This window comes from Limanda limanda, chromosome 20 (assembly GCF_963576545.1).
Source record: "Limanda limanda chromosome 20, fLimLim1.1, whole genome shotgun sequence".
Lineage (NCBI taxonomy): Eukaryota > Metazoa > Chordata > Actinopteri > Pleuronectiformes > Pleuronectidae > Limanda > Limanda limanda.
In genome coordinates, this window is record NC_083655.1 from 6,368,652 (window position 1) to 6,392,057 (window position 23,406).

A 23,406-nucleotide genomic window follows, 5' to 3' on the forward strand; every position below is an offset into this window, starting at 1 on the left:
CAGCAGCGGATTTTTATAACAGAAACATTGTCGGACTTTATGAGCCACGTAGGAGACGCCTGTCTGCTTTTATGTTTCCTGCACAGAATGAAAGGAAGAAGGAGCGCTTGTGTCCTCGGCCTCTTATTGCTCGTCTCCCTCTGGGTCTAATGAGACACCTTACAGCTCTGGCTTTTATCTGAAACATTGTTAAAGTTAATGTTGTGCCGGGTGGGCAGCGTGCACACACCGCGTCTGGCTGTGATCTCACTAATAGGAACTCACGCGGTTCCGCGGATACTTTGATATCCTGCGTTATTCTGAGCGACAGCACTTTGCATGTCAAAAGGTCGCGAGACGAGCGTTGATTAAAGCACAATCCTTCTCCTCTCGGTTTGTTTTGCTCCAGAGATTCATATTCCTCTCTGAGAGGTAAAAATCCAACACCACCGCTCGCTATTCAGCCTGGGATGTAAAACTCAGAGATCGAGTTCCAGGCTTAGCAGAGCCTCCCAGGGACGGATAGGCATCAAAATCCCCAAATGGAGTTCAGCCATGTTGGTGGTGTTACACTGATTCATTTGCAGATTTAAACAAACATTGCCAGGAGCCTTTCATCGCAGATTTAAGTGTAGACAAATCGTGTCAGGGTAAAGCTGACTCAGCACATTACTTTCAGCAAAGAAAACAAGGGAGCTTGTAAAAGAAAAAACGACCGAAACGCGAGGGCTGCCTACTAATCAGCTCAAGCTGCTTTTGGTCGTGTGGAGAAGGATGGAGGGAGAATCAGGCTCCTCGGAGGTGAGGGGGGGGGCAGCTGGCTCTTCCTTCACCTCGAGGGGATGGAGGGAAGACGGGCAGGGCGCCATCGTCCAGCTGGGTGGAGGTGAAGCTGTGAGGGCTTTTGAAGAGAGGAGCAGACTGAGGACAGGGAGCACGACCACAGAAACTCACACACACACACACACACACACACACACACACACACACACACACACACACACACACACACACACACACACACACAGATACACACTGAGGTTTGGTGGACGGTCGAAAAAGGTTTCTTTGGATCAGGTGCTGCAAAAAATTTAGCTTAATGCTGATTTATGAAAACAAACATTATGTGAGATTTGCTAAGAATATGTTAAAAAGGCAGAGGACACAGAGACCACAAATCAATATTATACATTTTAAATTCAGATTTAAAAATTCTGACTTACACTCAAATCCCAGTAGGTTTTTACTCCGTTAAGTTACAGGCCACTTTAATACCAACACTAAACTGCACTGGTGCACTGAGCTCTCCTGGATTGAACCCCTGAATCTCATCTCAGTGTTCAGTGAATCATATTGTAGGTTTGGCACCGGGCCCATTGAAACTGCATGTACAGCTCTCTGGCAGTGATACTCATCTCTGTTTTGCTCGAGCATCTGTACATCTGCTCATCTGTTCATGTGCCTGACATGAAGCTACATGTCGCTGGGACGAAAGGTACAAGTCGGCGTCAGGTAAAAGGTTGTGAACACGGCGTGAACTCGTGCTCCAAGGTGAAAATGTGACGTCCACAATTTGAGTCTATATGAAAAAACCTAGTAATTCGTGGTATCTGTCTTATTTGGAATTGAAAATAAAGCTTCTATATTTGTTTTATATATTTTTGAAGCGTGGATTTCATGCCATTGGAAATCTATTTGAATTTAAAAACATATTTAAAAGTTTTTGCAGAGCTTTTTGCAAAAGGTTTAACAAATTTGTACCACTGTGTTTTTCTTGGTAAAAGGAAATCAACCTTTCTAAAAAGTTGCGCAGAAATTGAAATTCAATCGCTACTGCAAACACACATTCTAGTAAAAATCTATTTCTTAAAAACAGAGCTGCCATTTTCAGCCTGTTTATAGTCTCTTATGAATACATACTGTCTCGTAGAAGGATGTCAAATGGATTTTCATTCAATTTAAGACACATAAACAACTTTAATCCATTCTTGGAGGAGAAGGGGAATGCCTGAGCTGCACTGCAACATGCAGGAGACTAATGAAAGATGGACAGATGATGATGAAAAAGAGAAGGACGAGAGAAGTGTAACCCTGACAGAACTCCTGCTTTATCTGCATCTGTCCATCATAAGCTACGAGACTGGACGAAGGGAAGGAGGAGACTCAAGGTCCCTGATGTTTATGGATCATATTCTGTCTCCTGAGGCCAAAACCTAAGTCTACAGATTCACCCAGTGTTCAAAACCCACATTCACTCTCATGTCTGAGGCGTTTCCTCAAGCTGCCCAGCACATTAATATTACATCACTCTGAGATCTGAATGTCTGGAGCCGACATGTTTTCTCATCTAAATGCTTCTGAAACACAGGAGAGATGCAAAATTAAAGGAATTCATCTCTTCGCCTCCACACAGTTATTCTGGGTGTTGCACTAAGGGGGGGGGGGGGACGGGACTGATTACCGTCAGGAAAGTAAAGGAATATTACACTGAGAACTTTAATCTCCGTCAACCGCAACTATGTCTCCGCTCCTGAGAAAACAAAACTCCATGTAGGCACAAGGACTTGAGCTTCAGATAAATGTTCCAATGTGTCGGGATTCAGCTGCTTGTCAGCCAGCCATCATCTTCTAAAGACACCACACACACACACACACACACACACGCACGTAGACACACACACTGAGTAGAGTACACAGTTAAATCACATTACTAATACCCCATCACTCTGATGGAATTCAATGGTGAAACCAATGTGTAACATGAAACCAAATACTGGTCTGAACCGCACCTCACTATTCCTGATTCCTGTTAACAGGTCAAATACACTGGTACAAACTACAAGTATTTATGAACTCCAGAATGTTGGACCTGGTCGAAACGGGCCCGAGGAAAACTAGATCTGATCCAAAATGTGGAGAATCGTAGCAGACGGAGAACCAGGCAGGGGGATGATGTTCCCTCCAATATCGGTTCATCTCTTATTTATTTCCCCAGTTACACAAGGTCCTTGAATGTTGTTTTGTCCAACCAACAGCCCAAAAGACAAAGACATTTATTATCCCTGACAAAAAATTTTCCCTTCTAAAAATTACAACGAGAAAGCTTTTTATTTAGATGGGAAAAAATATATATAAATATGGAAGAAGAAGAAGAATCTAATCTGATAAGGATCCAGGCAGCTGGTCTGTGATTTAAACCTTTTCCTGCTCCGAGGTTGTTTATCTCCTGAATTGCATTCACAGTCTTATGATTTAGACCCAAGTTGTGCTTGTGTTTTACTTAAAAATGTTGATGTTCAGGAACAAGGTAGTTCTACACAATAAATCCCCAAATCACTATGTTCAATGCTTTTATTCAACTGAAGTAATGCCTGCGCTCAAACACGTGACCTGACCCAATGTGAGAAGACTACAACCCTCCTGCTACAAGACGACGCTCAGTCAGAGAGTTCAAAACTAAACAACCCAGACACACAATGACATTTTACCAACACGACTTCCTGTGCAGAGCAGCTCCGCAGTGTACTCGCTCCATGAGACGGTTTGGACTCTGAGTTAAAACAACATGAAGGCAGTGAGCGTGGTTTCCAAACACGTTGCCTTCTGGGAATCTTTTGGTAAACTAGACTAACAGAGACACAAAACAAATAAAAGGAAAAGACTCATTTGCATTCGCTGTACGTTCAGAACACGGAGAGAGTGTTAAGTGTCAAAGCAGCAGTGGGAATCTAGTGAAGTAATGAAAATTAGCGAGGCGAGCAGCTCTCCCTGAAGAAATGCACGAATCAACAGGGGACGCAGCAGAGCGTGCAGAACACAAAAGAGTAGAGTGCAGTAGAAGAGAAGAGAAATGAGACATGCAACTTCGGGAAATGGTGCAAGTTTGTAAAAAACCACAAGTTTAACATCTGGCCGGATAACCAATAAATATGTGACAAATAAACTGACTTTCTTTGCTTAGCAATTAAAAAGGCGACCAAAATTTATTATTCCTGGTACCTTGAGCAAAATAGTGGATTTTCTAGGTCTGAACATTGAAAGTACACAAGTCAACACAATACATAACAGGTTTCAAGCCATTTGAATGAAGAATTGTGACATAAATCTTTGACAGTGATGTGAATATACGGTATATGTCAATATATCTTAAAATAAACTATTCTTGAGTCAATTCCTTGTAACCCCCTCAAAAGAGCCTCCTGAGCTGTAAAGTCTCCACACATCCACGTCCAATAAAAACTATCTGCCATAAACCACCCTCTTATTACTCCACATCAAAACAAGCTACACAAACAGCAGCAGCAGCAGCCGGGAGACGGAGAGACCCCCCCGAACACAAGTATACTGTGCTTTTATTGGCAACCTCACATCCTGTCTGACATTGGTTGAAGAAAGTATCAGGACCTACAGTGCTGGAAAATGACACCATCAAATGTTGACATCATCTCAGAGGGAACACGGGGAGTTACGCGTCCGTCTCAGCTTCACTTTCCACGGGAAAGGAGCAGTCTGTGCAATTCATCATTCGGGTCACTGCCTCTGCACGTGTGTCTGTGTTTTTTTTAAATTTTTACTCCTCATAAAAGAAGCAAGATTTGAAATGTCGCCACCTAACAGCTGGAGCCAGCTCTACAGTAGATCTTGCAGAACTTGGTATGCAGGTGGTTCTCCCAGCAGTGAGCAGGTGTTGACAAAGACAATCCGATTGGATGTGGGGGGGTTCCAGCGATGAAAGATGAAAATATGACCCCGGACGTAAAGTTCAAGTCAAAAGTCTAAATGTTTAAAAAGGGTTTTAGAGCAACTAAAAAAAAGTACAGAGAGGCTTTTTGAGACTAAGAGACAGGATTTTAATATTCATCAAGTGTTTCAATGATTACGTGGTCGTGCACCGATGATGAAATCAGCAGGAAATACGCTTTGCATGTATTTGATAGCCTGGTTCAATCTGTTCTCCATAAAAATCCTGCTTTTCTTTTCCATAGAACTGTGCATCTGTATCTGAGCTGTGCCAAGACAACGGTTTTGTTACGATTGCAACAAGTGAAGTTGATAAAGTTCCCTCCAGCAGAAGAATGGTTTTAACTTTGGTTCAGAGGTATTAAAGAAAAGCATTAAAATGTGTATAAGCCTTGTGTTGGTGGCCTAATTTTAAAAGCTCATGATGAAACCATCATTGAGAAAAAGGTATTTAAAGTTTAGTTTGGTCCGTGTCCCATCTGCTAATAAGGAGAAGGCAGGGTTTGTGAGCTATACTACCGCCAGCCACTAGGAGGCGATCAAGATGATGTTTGGTTTCACGTTTGGGAGCCGTTATGTCTTCCATCTTCTCTAGACAGTCTGTGGTTTCACACATTGCAGAAGTGAAAACGGTAAATGACGCACATACTCTCGTACGACTTCCTCAGTTACACTGCGATCGAAAACAATATACAAAAACACAATCGTTGCACAATCTTCCCCTCGCTGAATCAAAGACACAGGAGATTTAGTGACAATGACCTGATTCCCCGAGTTTGTTCCAACTTTACTCTTCCTCGCGCTGACCTGAGAACACCCGGAGCTGAGGTGATCGATCAGGGTTAACGATCCAGAGAGAGTCACAGACATCGTGGGCGTCGGACAGTCTGTTGCTAAGGCCGCTGTTATAAACCCACATGTTGAAGTGAGATCAATTTGTTGGTTAAGATTATGACTCTGGCGCCGCTGGAGTTCACCTCATGCTGATCTCAAGAAGATAAAATTAAGATCACAAGGAGAACAAATAAGAAGAGTTTGATCCACGTTTAACGGCAGCATTGTAAAAGCAGCTTTTCCTTATTGCATTTCTGTACATTTGTGTTTTTCTTACGCCCTCGTTCCCAAGGTTTTGTTTCCTCTCCATAATTCGGACTTCGCCCCCTAGTGTTCAACGCAATGAGATGCATTGCTTTAACAGATAACAGACACTACAGCACAGTGCATCTGTCTGAAATCCACCTCGAAAGGTCCATTTATCCAACATAGCTCATGATGAAACCATAACTGATAAAAAGGTAATTAAAGTTTAGTTTGGTCCGTCTCCCATCTGCTAATAAGGAGAAGGCAGTGCTTGAGAGCTTTGCTACTGACAGCCACCAGGGGGCAATCAAGATGATTTCTGGTTTCACGTTTGGGAGCCGTTATGTCTTCCATCTTTTAAAGAGAGTCTGCGGTTTCACACATCTTCATACATTTGTGTTTTTCTTACGCCCTCGCTCCCAAGGTTTTGTTTCCTGTCCATAATTCGGACTCCGCCCCCTAGTGTTCAACGCAATGAGATGCATTGCTTTAACAGATAACAGACGCTACAGCCAAAAGTGCATCTGTCTGAAATCCACTTCAATAGATCCATTTTTCCAGGGTGGGAATGAGAACACCTCCGATTGACTCGCATATGGACACAGAGCTGAGTCCCAATGAGGCCTTACTCTAGATAACTGCTATTACACATGAAAAAAGTTTAGACTATATCTCACTAAGACTTTGGGAAACACTGAAATAACAGAATTAGAGTTTTTCCCTGCCAGGAAATATGGTGGCAGATCACTAAAGCTGCAGGTTGATGGGAAGCAGGTGTGCTCGCCAGGACATAAATTGTGACACACAATAACTCTTGGAATGTGTTTCCCCATCGCAGATTGGTGATATATGGCTTTGTGGAAGCATCTGAGGGAGCGGATCTCGTCTTAAAAGAGGAAAAAACTGTTCCTCCGCTCCGCTCTCCATCCTCGGGTTTAAGCTCCTTCAATAAAGAAGAGACAGACTTTGAAACCATTCAGCTCAGCGCCGGATGGAAGATTTCACCTCGGTGCCTCTGCCGTCGGAAAATGAAGAATTGTCTTGTGTCAACAAAGTGGTGGAAGGTAAGGGAGTTAGTGTGTGTGTGTGTGTGTGTGTGTGTGTGTGTGTGTGTGTGTGTGTGTGTGTGTGTGTGTGTGTGTGTGTGTGTGTGTGTGTGTGTGTGTGTGTAATGACAGGAGGAATGACAGGGTGTTTGTGCTGTCGACTGCTTCTCCGTTTGGCAACAACAAATGAGCATCCGAGAAAGAAAACAACGAGGAAGGATAAGCTCCTGGTTGTGGGTGTGGACTCGTTTTTTGTTCTCTCTTCAGGAACAAACACCGACCTTGTCAGGACCAGTTGACCACATGGGGACCAAAGCTCCATTATAATGAGGCTAACGTCATATCTGAGCTCCGGGTAAGATGTTGTGGTTAGGTTAGGGTTACACATGAATCGATCATGGTTAAGGTAGGGGATAAGGTTTTGGTTAGGCCGCGCTAGGAGGAATACGGATAGCTGTGTGTGTGTGTGTGTGTGTGTGTGTGTGTGTGTGTGTGTGTGTGTGCGTGTGTGTGTGTGTGTAATGTCAGGATGTCCGTGCCGTGCATTAAGCAAAAACAAGCGAGCATCACAGAAGGAGAACGATAAGGGAGGATGTGTTTGTGTTAGTGTTTGTCTGTCATCTTAAGTGGAATGTGTTGATGAATTAGCACTTGGTGGGTCTGACACTTGTGTCTACACATAAAGGCGTGTGTGAAGTTTGAAGACGTGTGTGTTTGTGTGTGTGTGTGTGTTTACGGCTCATGATCAAAGCTCCCTCCCTCCTCGCCGAGAGACTGTGAACCTGAGATGATTAGAAGTCAAAGGAAAACTTAACGAGCTGTCTAAGCCCGGGCCGCCGCCGCCAACGCCGCCATCACTTTGACTGACTGCCTCCACGCCGCTCGCCGACCGAGGAGCCACAGCAAGGGAGGCGGGTTATGCCTTTCATTTACATACGTTCACAAACACAGGATGAACCCAGAGCATAAATCTCCAGCAGGTCCACTAACCACTCGGAACTGGGAGAGGCCGAGTTAATTTCCTGTTCTGGTCTCTCCAAGGTCACGTTTAAGAGGATCCAGACCTGCAGAAGGTAGATGAGCACCTGAGGGCGGAGCTTCATGTTTGATATACAATATTACTCCTCAGGCCCCGAGGCCCCTTCCAGTCTTCTCTTTCCATTACTACACATTCAGCCTTCTAAAGAGATTCATAATTGCTCCAGGGAAGGAGTAGACTTAGACTTGCACACACATCCGTATTAGTAAAAACAAGTCGCGTATACAAGAGTTGCAATTACGACGTCGATGTTAATAACACCATTTAAGATTCGGTAATTACAGAAACTTCAGTGGGAGGACCTTGGGTGAGTAGAGCTGCTAATGAAGCCAAATTACACAATTACCTGTTGTGCTCTGGAGGTTTCCTACAGTGTTGCACTTCCGTTATGTTTGAGGAACTTGCAAGAAACGTATTAAAAGATAAACTGGGTGCAGCTTTCTCTAAATGCAATACGAGTCTTTCATGAAACACTACAGATTCTGCGCTTTCCGTTTGTATTTCAGGCCAGGTTATCTTCATGATAGATTTTTGGAAGCTCCTCCACGTTACACAAATGTTTTCCTCTCATGCAGAGTACTGTTTTGTCTCTGATCCGTCGCTCAGCCTCCTCATGAACCGAAACGTACCTCGATCTGGGAGCTGTTGTCTCTCTCCTCTGTGGAGAGCAGGCCTGGGAACCCCTCAGGCTCCTCCTGCTCCGGGTCCGGGTCCTGGTCCTGGCCTTGGTCCTGCTCCTGACTGGCCCGGTTAGTGTCCATGTTCCGGGGTTTCATGGGAACCCGTCTCCTCCACCTGTGGCTGTACAGCTTCACGTCGGCCGCTGCGTCCTCGTCCCCCCCCAGCCCCTCCACATACGAGTAAAAGACACCTGAGGGGAAAAAGAAGGAGGAAGTCAGTGTATTGTCCAACGCTGAATCACCATGAAGCTGCAATTTCACAGCGATAAACGTACCACAGGAAGTCACAGATGTATTATAATTGGTTTAATAATACAGCATGCTTCATTTAATTAGATTTTAAACCATTGAACCCTGTGTTAATCAAATTCAAAAAGGAAATATGGTGATTTGTGAACATGCAATCGAGTGAGTTGAGCGTGCACAATAATTACACAGCACCATATCTTTACTTTCACTTCAGGCACTAGTCAAAGTCACCGAGGCGGCAACTCTTGGAGCCATTAATCTTGTGCCGCTCGCTCATAATTCACTGTCTGTGTCGACTTTCTCTCGTTGCTTTGGGGAGAAATCTCTCTCACGTTAGGAGTGACTCAGCAGCCGTGACACAGACCAGCCGACCACGGTCCCACTCGTTCATCCCCCATCCCCGAGACGCCGGTGGCAGGTGAGAAATGGTGCTTTGTGTTAATGTAAACACCGACGTGATTAACAGAGCCGGAGACGGACTGCGAGATAATACACAAAAATGTGCTGCGTTGGTGTAAGTAATAGTTCCCTGAAATGAAAATGAGTCAGAATGAGGAAGTTCAAGAGGTTAAAGACCTTTCTGCGACTGAGTGGACTGTATTATCGACGATTGCTGATTTGAATCACTGTGTTCAGCTCAAATCAATTATTTACATTTTATATTGACCTGTAGCTAATCAATCACGTCATCACTGCTCTGAAAGATTCTCCTTAAAGGTTTACCTGTTTTTACCGCCACCAACAAAACCTCAAAGGATCTGAGACCAGAAAGAACCCATTCTAATTTTGGTGACTATTTTAGATAAAGGGGCAGATCCTGGAAATGTTTTTAACTCTTTAACATTGCAAAAGTTATTATTCCAAATCTATGAGTTTTTGTAATTTGGTGCAGCTTGCTTGAATTGAAGGGGAACAGCCCTGGTGAAGTATGCGTTCCACTGAGAGCCGTTCTAGTTTGAATACTTTGGAATAGTTTGTCACATAACTTCATCTTTTGCAAATGTTTGGTTTATTATGTCCACAATAAAAAGCAAGGCTGACATTCTAAATTGTTGTCACTCTTTTCCAAATTCCATCTGGGTTGAAAAATATCAGTCCAGCAAAAACAAGAATATAAAAGATGAATTTTCTGATTCTGTTGACATACGGAGCTGATTTCTTATTTTACTGATGACGCAACGTGCATGTTTCTGCCAGTGGCTTTTCTTTTACAAGGGAGGAAATGCTTTTAACACAAAATGAGTTTTGGCGAGTAACGGTCGACGTAAAGACAACGTTTGTTTGCTCGTAAGAAAAACTGCACAGTGCACATTCGTTTCTTTCGGTTGAGTAAGGTCAATAAAAGCAGAAATGATCGTGTGGATTTCACTCAGCTCAACACAATTCCGCTTTTTATCAGAAAAACAAAATGTTTATCGTGGACGACCTGACAAAGCAGTTTCCAGCCATCAATGAGGAAATGAAAGGCTAAAGATTCTCCACTTGCTTTGATGGAACCCCTCTTCATCACCTGGATCAGAAATGTTAAATCTCACAAAGGTAAATTCATGTGTTGGACAGCAGATTCGTTTCCCTGCCTTGAGGCTCAGGCTCTGCATGCTCAGATAAGCCCTTGATCCTAATTGGACGAAACATCTAAAAGCAATTAGTAATAAACTTCATTTTTATAGCAGTGCTCCAAATGCAAAGTTTACAGAGTGCTTGCATTAGCTATGTAGATTATTTTTGCTTCAGGACCGAACAAAAACTGCTGATTCACTATTATAACTCTGTTCCTTCTTTTAACAGGAGAGAGAGGTCACTGGGTTGAGATCGCAGGGCACATTTTCCTCCTCTTTCCCCCACTGCCTCCTTTCTCTCACGGTCACATTTGGTTCTCCTTGTCCTCCTCTCTCCTCCTCCTCTTTCTGGGCATCTGACCAGTGGTTCTCAGGAGGGGAGAAAGGGCTCCGTGAGAGCAAGCAGAGAGGCTTAAGATGCTAATTCACCCAAAGTGGAGGCTGACAGATTCACTTTGTAATGGGAGTTGGCAGCGACAGAAACAAAAGGGACAATCTGTGCGGAGCAGAAGGTGCAGGGACGAGTGTAAAAGACGACTGGAACGAGTGAGCCAATCGTTTCTTTGAGCCATCATCTCCGACCTCCATGAAAGACAGATTAGTGCATTTATTATGTTATTTTCTTTTATTGCGTTTTCTGTATTTCTGAGTTAATTCTTTGAATCACCTTGTGGATCATTTAGACGTCAGAAGCTAGACGTTCTTCACTAATATCCCATTTTGTCTAATACAAGAGCGTGGGACTCGATATCAATCGGGAGGTTCCTCAAGTACCTCGGCTGTGAAGAAAGTAAACACCGTGAAATAGAATAAGGTTCCTGTTTATACCATTTAAAGCCTTTACTGCCTTTAACACTGATGAAGTCTGAGAGGGCTCAGGGCTCAAGTCCTTAGGGGAAGACATTGGGATTCAGCCTCTATCTCCGGCCCTTACACTTCCCAACACTCACTCTATTCCGAACAATCATTAGTCACATCCCAGTCTTACTTCCTGTTGTATAATCTAATCCAAGAGGCACCTTCACATTCCGTTCCACCGACACATAAACATCTATTTTCTCCCTTAAAGGATCTTTGTCGGCTCCTTAATATACGGTGGAAAGCTGGCAAGCAGCGGCTACTTTAAAATGCACCATGACCACGACATAGGGGCCTTGAATAAATGGCTGCTCTTTTCCCAGCATCCTTCTCTCATCCCGAGCCCCCCCATGCACAAACATGCACCTGCATTTCTCTTGTGTCCACCACGGCTCTGACTCAGGGACAGGAGAATATCTTATTATCCAGGGGAAACGCAGAGTCTTTTGTGGAACGTCCCCCCATCAGGACAAGGCTTCTCCTCCGTGCAGGACTGTTTCTCGCCTTTTGTGCGGAAAAGAACCCCCCCTCTCTCCTCCCGTTTCCCTCAGTGCCTCTGAAAGCCCACCACATACCTTCACCATGACTCTGTCAGGCAGCCTTGTTGGCCGGCTCAAGCCTGTCAACACCTCTGATTCACAAACGCCACGGGGACTGTACTGTGGTTGCACCTCAAACCTTTCGAGAACGTTCAGGAGGTCATAAAACCGCAGAATGAAAAGGTGCTGTCCGCAACTCTTCTTTCAGTCGGTTTCCGCTCCTTTCCCCCCCCCTGGTTTGCTCTCTTGGTTCCCACCTGACAGGAGACCACCACACATGAGGAGGAGGAGGAGGAGGAGGAGGAGGAGGAGGAGGAGGAGGAGGAGGAGGAGGAGGAGGAGGAGGAGGAGGAGGAGGAGGAGGAGGAGGAGGAGGAGGAGGAGGAGGAATGGAAATGCTTCAATGCGATTTCTACAGAAAACGGGATAAAAGAATGAGTCACATCCCGGTTCCTTAGCCTTTCTATCTCTGGGTGTCAGAGTGCTTAATGTAGTGCCCACTGGAAGCTGCTCTATCAGTACTACCAGCAGACCCTGCCAGGCATCGTGGAGCTGAGTCTCTCTCTCTCTCTGGGCGGGAAACACTCGACTCTTTGCCAATCACCTCACCGGGGTCAGCACAGATTAAGTCGCTGTAACTGTTGCCGAAGCTCAAACATCTTTCAGGAACTGTGCTAATTTTCCCTTGAATACAACAGAAAGGATCATTTCGGTGATGGATGGTCGAGCGCCACTCAGCACAATTAGACGGTATCTCTCCAGGTCAGGAGAGGAGAAAATTACCATCTTTCCATCAGTCTTTTTCATTAGCTTAAGATTCATTGGGGACATTTGTGAGGAGAAGCACTCTATCATTTTGTTCCGCACACATTTAAGGGGGTTACTCAGGTCACTTATTGGTTTCCCTCGCAATCAAGTAAAAAACAATTTGAAGCAATAGCTGAAGACAAAATATCTGAGGTCTAAAACTGTAATCAAATTTATAAAAAATGGCCTTTGTCTAATGTTTATTAGATGTTTATCCATGAGTGTGTAGAATATTAGAAAATATAGATTCGTCCCGATTGAAAAATTTCCCAGAGACCAATGCGATGTCTTTAATTTTACCTCTTAGATGAACAGCCTTAAACTCAAAAATATCACATTAAGAATCATGTAAACACATTTAACAACCTGAAATAAACTGATAATTGTTTGATTTCACAAATAAATAATGTATACAAATCATTAATTTGATGCAAAATGCAAATAACTGATAAGTTTGCAGATTAATCCTGGTGCCGAACAACAAAAATGTAATAAAAAGTCAACAGATCTCGAATGACCAGAGGAACAATGTGTGTTTGACACTGACAAGCCAAATTCTGCACAGGGTCACCTCAGCTCAAGAGCCAAGACGACAGGGAGTGAAAAACACTGAAACCCTGACAGAGTGATATCAGCCATGATGCTCAAATGGAGCAGCAGTGATGTAAAGACAAATCATTAAATTTAACCAATGAGTAAATAAACTGGCTTTAATAGGAGTAAATGTTTGATCTGTCAAATAAGAGATAAACAAGCTTCTCCATCTCGTATGGGTTGATAGATTCAGATAGAGTTCATAACATAGTAAATAACCTGCAAAACAACTCACGCTTCATTTTCATATTAATTGAATATTTTAAATGCAAAGCACGTTTGACAACAAGTCATCCGACGGCAGAGCTTTCAAAACGACACAATGAAAAGTTCTGCTGCAGAGTCCACGCGAATCCCAGACGTCTGTGTAAAGATTGTTATGCAGAGCGAGCTGCGTGTCTCTAACCTGCCGTGGCTCGCTTTTTTACACATCCTCTCTTAAAAATCGCAGCCTGTCATTAAGCAAGCACCTAAAGCTGAAGTGCTGACTGCAGGAGAAAGTGAAACGCAGGTAGCCAGAGAGGCGGCGCCTGCAGAGCAGACCCAGCCTCAGACGATGAGCAGAGCGATACCAGAGGAGAACTTAATCGCAGTAGAGGCATCTAAATCTCAGATAAGCAATGCACGAGACAAGTTGAGACGTGATTCAAATAGTGCACAGTACAGAAGACGGGGCCGTGCACGAGAACACGCACACAAAGCCTGAAAAAATGCAACAATATCCAGCTTTCCCTGCAAAAAATGGAAAGGCAGCCTCCCCTCGGGAGAGAGAGGCATCAAGTGTGCGTCCTGCCTGTCGTGAACGCTCCATTACACCAGAGATTTGTTTTGCCAACAATTAGTCACATCTTTCCAAGTCAAAGCCCCCGAGGTTCAGATGAGGAGAGCAGATACAGAGGCAGGAGGCGGCTTCTGTATTTTGCTGAAACCTGCTTGCTGAAGATGTTGTGTTGCTGATATCACATTACAATGTCTACAATGCTGATGTCTCACAGCCTTTGACCCACTTCTGTTACGCTTGTCGAGCCCTGCACAATAAACCTCATCAGAAAAGGTTCCCGGCAACACTCGAGGAACTAAATCACCTCTGGCCTACATGGTTAAAAGGAAACACCTGTGTGTGCTGAGCAGCTGCTGTTGCAAATCAACCAAATTAGAAAAAAAGAGCCATGCGTGAAAGCAGCGCTATAAATAAAAGCCAATCTCCGAGCTCTCAAAAGTGTGAATTACATCTGCAGAGCACGAGAGGTGGAAGGAATTCATTTGAAGCAAACTAATGTGGCGTTCACTCGGCGTCCATGAGGAGGACAGGTGTCAGAGCTGGATGTGAGAGGAAGGAAGGAGGCCGGAGGGGAAAAGACTGAGAGGACACATTAGGAAGTAGAGAGCGTCTGGCATCAGGTCCGCTGGTTTTTAAATCAAGGCTTTAACCTTGAGGAAACCTAATTGCTCTTTAAACGGGCTCCGAAGAGAATCGCTAATTTCCCTTTCGAGTGTCAGCCCAAAACATCTAAATAACCCGGGACACCGAATCCAAGCAGGCTCGGCCACAGAGCAGCAGAAACACAGCCGAGCACAGAGCGGCTGACCTCAAAACACAGGGTTTAAAGTGCCGGAGTTAACCATCACGGAGTCTGCAGCCACCGCCGCGGCTTTCCTTATGTAATTGGTGGTTGACGTTGGTCAGTGCAGTAAATTTATCTAAAAAGAAAAAGCTTTGACAGCCACGGAGAGCTGCAGGCACTCAGGAGACGGCGGGATTACAAAGACAGGAGCGCTTCCCGAGTGACACAGGCGTTTAGGAATTCAGGATTCCAGTCAGGCGCAGTGTCGTGGCTCATATTTCAGCAGATGGAGTGATGGACTGGAGCACGATGAAGAACTGCTGTTGGCCCTCATTCCACTTTTCAACTTTGTTTGGGAGGGAGCAGTGCAGCTCAGGAGCCCTGAGGGTCTTGAGTCCGGACCTAATCTAACAGATTATTTCTCCTCCCTCCAGCACGGACCATTACCTGTGCTGATAGAACTGTATTCTCTCAGGTCAGCAGCAAGCTACGGACAGAACCGTCACCAATCTTCACACAGAAAAAGAACTCAGCATCTCTCGCTCCGCCGGAATCTGTCCGAGGAAACAAGAAATCCATCCTTTCACTGTTCCCACAGTTCTCTCGGTGCTTTGCTTAACAGACCCGAAAATTGGAAATGGTTACAGCTGGACCGATGAATAGAGCGGGAACGGCAGGGCAAAGGTCTGCACTTTTATTGTGATACGCCACATCACCTTAATCCTGCGGGTTCACACAGGGAATAGTTCTTGAAACAGACTTGACACAATAATCACTGTTTTTGTCAATTTCTCCCAAAACTCTGAGGAATCTGGACCTACGGAAGAGTATTAGGGCCAAACTTAAGGAAAAAGGGGTAAAAATGTGGAGAATAAACTAGAAACATTCATTCTCGATATCTTGACTTCAATCTTGAAATGCAATTTGGAAAAATAAACTGTTTCCCCTTTACCTGACCCTGGTGCTCTTCTTTAGTCACCACACCTGGGATTAATATTTGTGCATGTATCTAAAAAAATCTACAACTCCAAAATATTGAATCTGTCGGAAAAACAATAAAAATTGAACATTTGATCAAAGTCGGTTTCCTGCAGTGTCTACATGGGAATACAAAAAGCCAGAACAGACTGAAACAGTAATAAATATTTCCACGGAGATGATAAAGAGCTGATGAAACCAACTCTCCAGTATTTTCCGGTACTTGGCGGAATAAGAGCTTCTCGCTCAAAAGCCTTTTTCACAGCAGCGATCTTAACTTGTAGGAAAAGCACAGGTGCTTAAGGTTAACAATGTCTGTTCTATTTCCGACTTCCCAGTAAACCACGACAGGTCAGAAGTTTATTACTTACACCTGCTCTGTCCCAAGAGACGAGTCAAAATAGCTTCCTGAATAATAAAAAAATAATGCCTTCCGTTTGTCCGTTTGCTGAATGATTGATTATTTCACTTTGGTAGGTGGCAGACAGACAGGCGAACCGAGAGTCCAAATCCAAAAAGCAAAAATGAAACAAAACAGGAAACCAGGAGAACAGCAGGAGGCCAAACTGAAGGAAACTGAGCAGGAGACTGAGGAGACTAGTTGGACACAGGTGAATCAGGACAGGACACAGAATCAGTCACTGCGGTTACATGTGTCTGATTGAAAGCCGATTTCTGGCGTTGTCGGGTTTCAATCAAAGATCCATTTCATGTAACTCCACAAATCTAGATTTCTTGAACTGAAGTCGGATAACCACCCCGAGATAAGTAGATCACATTTGGCTGTATATCGGACAACGCGCGCATGTAACTCTGGAAGCTAGTCAACAACTGGAGATGACGTCTTTGCGCATGCTTGAGATCCCTTGCTCTCCGTTCGTCATCTTTCTCGCATGCTGAGTTGAAGGCTGTTGTTGTTTTTTGTTGGTAGTGGTGACGAGGTCAAGCGGAAATGGCTGTATCACCACTAGCTGTAATGAAAACAGCGCCACCTATCGTAGCGGGGTATGAAATGCTTTCGGACAAGAGTCGGATTTCTCAGTGCCATGTACCCTGAGATAGTGCAGTTAACCCCCCATGGATAGAGAAACCGGGCTTCAGCCGAAATCGGGTTTATGCCATCATGTAAACGTAGAGGAGGGAAACCAGACAAGGACAGGAAGTAAAGCAAGACATCTTCGGACTAAAACAGGAAGTAAACAGCTGAAAAAGTGGAATAATCGAGCTGGTGATTCGGTGGGACCCCCCCTACCCTGATCACTGCTGCACAGACTCTAACTCAGAAAGATGGCAGCGTTCACATCCAGGATTTTTCGGCTTTATCTCTTGATCATGGGAGGAAGTGGAAACATGTCGTCCATGTTTATTTACAGTCTACTACGGTAACACCTCAGGCAGTTTCTATTCCCTGCAGCTCACGACGGCCGGTTGGCACAATTATCGATCTTAGAGTCTCAGCTCAGCACAAGACTCACTCGCCATGTTTTCCATCACATCGCTCATTTTGATTTATTCCGCGGTCCCGGCAGTGAAGTGATCTATCTACTTCGAGCTTATTAATCATCGCCTCGCAAGACAGAGAAAAGCAAACAGACGGCAGCAGCACAACAGCAACTTCTGAGGTAAAAATCCTGGTCTGTTTTCAAACACACGGATCAGTATAGGGCTGCTTTAGGTTAATTGTCCGCTCTATTTCTATCGCTCTAGAAAAGTAATCAATCTGAGAGGCGACGGAGAGACGAACGTCTTAGAAATAACAGACCTGAGCCAAGCTGACCAAACTGAAGATTGATTCCCTGTGGTTCCAAGTGTGTGTGTGTGTAGTTACGTTCATGTGTGTGTGTGTGTGTGGTGTGAGAGCTTTTCAGTGTCTATGTGTGTGTGACTGTTCCTGCAGGTGGAGATTGATTGACTCCCGTGTGGGTGTATTAACCGTGGTTTTTCCACTTTCTTTCGGGGGTTGAGGCTCGAGACGAATACGTTTTTCTCAAAGGAGAAGTTTAAGTGTATTTCGTATCAGCCTGATATGATTACATTTGTACACATTTCCAGTGGAATAATTCATGGATGTGGATGAAAGAAACATCCACATCCAAAAAAACTGATATAACAGAGTGTGTGTAATTCGGAGCAGCTTGATTGAATTTGAGGGAACTGTTAGCACTCTGCTCTCGTTGCGCTTTGCTTTTTTCCCGATCAATACGCCGATGAGGTTGATAACATCGGCTGATTTCGCTTTATCACATGTATCGATGGCAACAAATTGAAGTACCGTACCAGTATCCACTCTTTCTAATTGCCCACATTAATCTCCCCACATTCAGTCAGCTGTGCATCCTCCTCTCTCAGCACAGCATCATCCATCATGACCAACTCCACCAGCAACACGTCCTGTGGTCGTCACGCTGTGCAGCTCGTCATATACCAGCACTTAGGGCAGCCATTATATCCACTTATGAAATTCCTCATAATCAAGCCAATTTGCTCGAGCCATAAATACTGAACATGTGAGCAGCTCCGAGCCTTGTAAATAAGAACAGGCGCTACGCATGATTAAGACTCGGGTCGTGTCCCAGTGAGCATTTCAAAATATGTGGAAAGTGGAAACAAACTTCTTCAAAAATGCCAAATCCCATATTCTCCCACCTACATCCTCCGAGCGCCCACACCCACGAGTCAGCAACAACAAAAATATACCAACGCACATCAGACTCTCTTCTTCTTCTTCTGCTGTACATCCAGAGCAGAGAGAGACAGAGAGAGAGACACCATTCCCCAGACCCGGAGCTGCCAAACCCAGCCCAGCACATTTCATGTATCTGTTCACAAACTGCGAGATGCATCCCAGTCACACAGCGCCTGTAATTGCTTCAACCTCGGCGGTGGAGACCTTAGCCACTCGCGAGAAATCAATATTAAATATTGTTTACAACGCAACCCCCCCCCCCCCCCCTTTACCGGGAGTTTGGCTGTGCAGAAAATGAGACCTACAGAGCAGCGTGTCACAGAACAGATGGCTGACTCCCTCCGAAAAAAAACAAAAAACCCAAAATCCCATTATCGGGGGGATTGTGCATGTGGAAGAGTGTATCTCGTTACACTCTCAAAGTTCCACTCAATCAGAAACGAGCGCTGGAAAACATTTGCATTGCCAATTGAATAATAGGATTTCCGCCTTGCCTCCTGTGAAAGTTTTTAATTATGCAGATTTCAGCCGACGAGTTCGGCTTTGTTTCTTTCTCTCTGACAGGAAAAGTGAAAAAGTAAAAAGGTTGTTGGAGTGTGCAGGCTCAATTAAATTGATTAAATTCGCGATTCATCAGATTTCTCAGTCGTCTCCCTAATTTGCGATGGCAGCAAAAATGACTCTGGTGACAGCAAGAAAATGTTCTGCAGAATGTGACAAATCTAATGAACAGTTCAACTTTTTGTGATTTCTTCGAGCAGAGTATTAATTAGATCTCAGAGATAAGATTAAGAACTGTCTCGTTAATTTAGGACGGTTTTGAAGAATTCGCTTACTGGCAAAGACAGAAATTGAGTTGGACATAGAAGCAGAGAGGGATTGCACTGTAATGTGGGAAAAGAGTTTATTAGTCAGGTCAGTTGAGTTGAAATAAAATGGGGGGGGGGGTGGGAAAGAGAGAGCAGGTCGTTCTGGTTCATCGCTCCCATGTGACAGACCCTGGACAGCTGTGGGGTGCAGCTGCAGGGTCCGGAGCTGGAGAGCAGGTTGTTAACAGGAGTGGAAAACAGGCGAATAGGAAGCAGGTATGACATGAATCTTGGAAGGTAAATCAGATATTCAATTAAATCAGCATTTTAATCGAAACAGAATCTCTGAGATCAGGGGATTTGCGAGTGGAGATGAAATAGATCAAAATATTTCTAAGACCTTCGACTCGAAAACCCCTTTTTCTGATTAAAGGTCTGATTAATTTGCCACCATATCGACATCGACTGCAGTATATTGATTTTCAGTTTTCTTACTATTTCAGATGGGTCAAATCATATTTCATTTTTCTTGCCCACTGGGAATTTCACCTCCTCTTCCCTCCATGTCAATTCTGGTCTCTTTCCAATACTTCAACAAATGTTGCTGTGGCAGCTGATGCAACAGGAGAGGGCCAGGGTTAGCAGCTAATGAGGAGAGGAATGAAGGAGGAGGAGGAGGAAGAGGAAAAGGAAAAGGAAGAGGAGGAGGAAGAGGAGGAGGACAGCAGCCAACGTGCTGCTGTGGGAGAACCAGCTCCGTCTTAAGCAGCCGTTGAGATGGATGCAAACATAAAAAATAATGATAAATTCCTTCCACCAATCAGGAAACTACATAATTGCATCATACTATAAAAGGACTGAATTTTCAATTACATCATCTACACATTAGATCCATTACTCCTCTGGGAACCTCCTCAAGGTCTGAGGGGAATTTCCACTTCAGCTTAAGTGTCTAGTATCAGTTTAGACCCATGCTTTTAAGAGTCTATTCACACCGATGTAGGTTAACAAATGTACGTTCCCTGACAGTGTCTCTGGCCCTTGGACCAGCGTAGTAGACGACTCCGGCCTTGGACTCCCAGGTGAGTCGACAGGACATGCTGCTGCTCGCCTTGATCCCCCTGGGCTCAAACATTTACGGGACGGCAGCTTATGTGGATCCCCTCAGCAGCGTGTCGGCTCGGCCTCGTCAGACCGCTGCCTGTGCTGACACGTACATCTGTGGTGAAAGCCCCGACAGTGTTAAGCCACTGAACAGGTTTCTGCTTCTGACTGTGGTTTGAGCCCATCCATCACACACGTCTACGTCGATGGATCTAATTCGAAACGTAAAATCTGACCCCTGCAGAGGACGAGGGAGTATTTGTCAGAACCGATGGCTCCATTTGTCTTGTTCAGCAAAGCATGGCTGCGCTGAGACTTTAACAGAAACAGACAGTTCAGTGGCCTCTGACAAACAGCCTGCGAGAGACGAGCTCTGAATGCAAACGGGATTCACTCGTTCCCGAACGTCTTCCAACGCTTCTTTGTCCCCTTGCTGCTTTCCTCTGAGGTAGTCCGCCTGGATGAAGGTTAGCTTGTTTCTCCTGAGGTGAAAACAATCAGGAGACAAGTGGGTGTGTTGTGGGGAGATGGATGCTCCTTGGCAGTCTCAGGACACACCATCAACAAATCATCACAGACTGTCATAGTTGTCCCGGGAGGAGAAAACTACAGACGCTGGCTTTGTTTTGGCTCGGAGTCATAAGTTGTTTAGGCGAAACTAACAGCTCAAAATAGAAATATAGAAAGAAAGAAGTAAAGGTAAATAAATGCATATACTTTGGTGATTAAAAAGGCTTTGTATTATTTATTTAATCATGAATCTACATCCTTTTATATGTATTCACTTATTTCTGTATGTCTGTGTCCTTGTCCTTATCTGTGTATTTATTTTTTAATTTTGGCATTTTCGTGCCCACAAACTTTCATTCTTGTATATATTTTACGTCATCATTCTCTGTCGTTTAATTGATTCTAAATTGAATCACATTCTTTACAGTGACATATTTTAGAGAGGTTCTCCCCCACTGCACATGAGGCAGTAAATTAATATGAAAGGAGGCAACACAAGAAACCCTTGAGGAGACAAACCAGACAAAGCTTGTGACTAAGAGGCCAGACGTCTGTTACATGGACGTGGTTTGGGTTTGAAAAGTCAGCATTTTGTAAATTATGCAACCGACCAGTTCCCACATCAGACTTCCCCACTTTGACCACCTATGCAAGAATTATTTCAAATAGCACGGAGTCGGCGGAGAGACACTGAAGTACAGTCGAGTGCACAAAACAAATCCCAGACTCAGACGCTTCTGCCCGCGGCACAACATATGGCAAAGGAAGACACAACAGCTGCAGCTGAACATCTGCAAAGACATGGCTCCAATGTACAAGGCTCAGAAAAAGGCAAACTACCGAGGAACTATATATGTAATTTCACCTGAGTAAGAGATTTCGGTCAAATTTACAGCTCTCTCAACTAATCTGGCTCTAAAGGTCACTAATATACACATTACATGTTCTAAGTGTAACATTTGAATCAATAAAGAATACAAATAAGAAGGCTGAAAAGGAATAATTCACAAAATGTGAAACGCTTTCTTATAGAGAGGTTTTACTCATTCTGGGAAGTTCCAGCCCAGTTACAAAATCTTGGCAATTTCTTGGGAAAATTAAGCCCTGAACCCAGTCTGGCTTTGAAAATCTCCCTGTTTCAGGACTTTCATGTGTGACAAGTATGTCTCAGCCCCCCCCCCCCCCCCCCCTCTCCTCATGCCTCTGGGCTCCCTGCCATCAGCACCCGGCCCCGTGTTCTGCTCTCCAGGCTGCATTGATCAAACTGAGGAGGCCCGAGGCTCCTGGAGAGACTTGGTTTTTGTTCAGTTGGAGGAAAGAGAGGAAAGTTATCGAGGTGTAGCTGCTGCACCGAGGAATTATTCAGAGGTAAATGCTTGATGGTGTACGTTCAAATGCTCATTTTTCCAGTTAGTTTTTGAATCAATTAGTTATTTGATCTGACAGATGAGCCCGACTCGTGATTAGTTGAGCAATTTGTGCAGACTCTGACTCCAAATGCCCAAGATGGCAACATTCGTATCCTGGAAATTTGGGCTTTATGTGTTGAAGGAGGGAAAAGAAGGAGGAGCGTTCAGAGAGGAGGAGAAGGGGCGGCTGAGTCACTGTGATGCCAAGAGCTGCTGAAGACACTAACCTCTGACTTGACACCACCTTTCTCAGAGGAGACACACTGCCGGGGGCTTTTCAGGTAGAAAACAACAAGCTCTTATTACACACACACTCACACACACACACACACACACACACAACACACACACTGGGAGTGTTGTTTACCACACGGAGGTGGTCGTCTGATGCAGCAGTTTCATTTTGTTTTGCAGATTCTCAGAGCGGCAAAAATGTGTCCAGTGCCAATAATTAGCGTGAGGGAATAATAGACATTTTTAACAATCCTTCATCAGTGTCTACAAAGTAAACTTCTGTCCTTGGGAAGAGAATAACAAAGTTTGCTTGACAAGGAAAACAATTACACAGTGCATCGAGACTTCTCTTTGGTCCTGGTCCAATCGTAACCATAACATTTGGCAGACAAAGACATTGTGCCTCTGTCTCTGATCGATTCTCCATCGCTCTCTGACTCAAAACTTAAAAGAAGAATGATTAAAGAGCATTGATGGAAAAGTAAAGACTTCAGAGATGAGATATTTCAGTCTGCGACGGAAAGGCCTGGGCTCAGTGAATGCAGCTTTTATCTGTTATACGCCAGGTCTCATCAAACTCAGAGGAAGAGAACATCCGACAAAGCCACAGTGGGAATGCAGCCAGGCAGAGGTTGGATGTGGTGATCTGTCTCGGACGAGAGCGTCTCTATACATCCTCCTCTCTGGCCCGTAGAAGTCCAGGCAACAAGGCCAGGTAGTGATTATATAGACCTGTCCCTCAGCAGCATATGATGAGCTCTGTGTAGAACTTCATAATGACGCCCCTGGCTCTTTTACAAAGTCTATAAAGACGGTACAGTCGTGTGTGGGGCTGTTGTTCCCTCTAATCAGTCGGCCGTGTGGTGTTTATGAGCCTGTCAGACGAGGAACTGGGTCGCCGCCCAGACGCAGACCTGCAGGAACACGTCGCCGACACTCAG

At 44.5% G+C, this 23,406-nt stretch overlaps 1 protein-coding gene across 1 annotated transcript in view; it reads right to left on the minus strand.

Moving 5' to 3' along the window:
- Positions 1–23,406, minus strand: part of plxdc2b (plexin domain containing 2b) — a 71,477-nt gene that overhangs the window by 30,804 nt on the left and 17,267 nt on the right. The window contains exon 3 of the mRNA XM_061094286.1: positions 8,514–8,755. Within this exon, the coding sequence (XP_060950269.1) occupies positions 8,514–8,755 (242 nt within the window). The remainder of the gene's footprint in view (positions 1–8,513; positions 8,756–23,406) is intronic.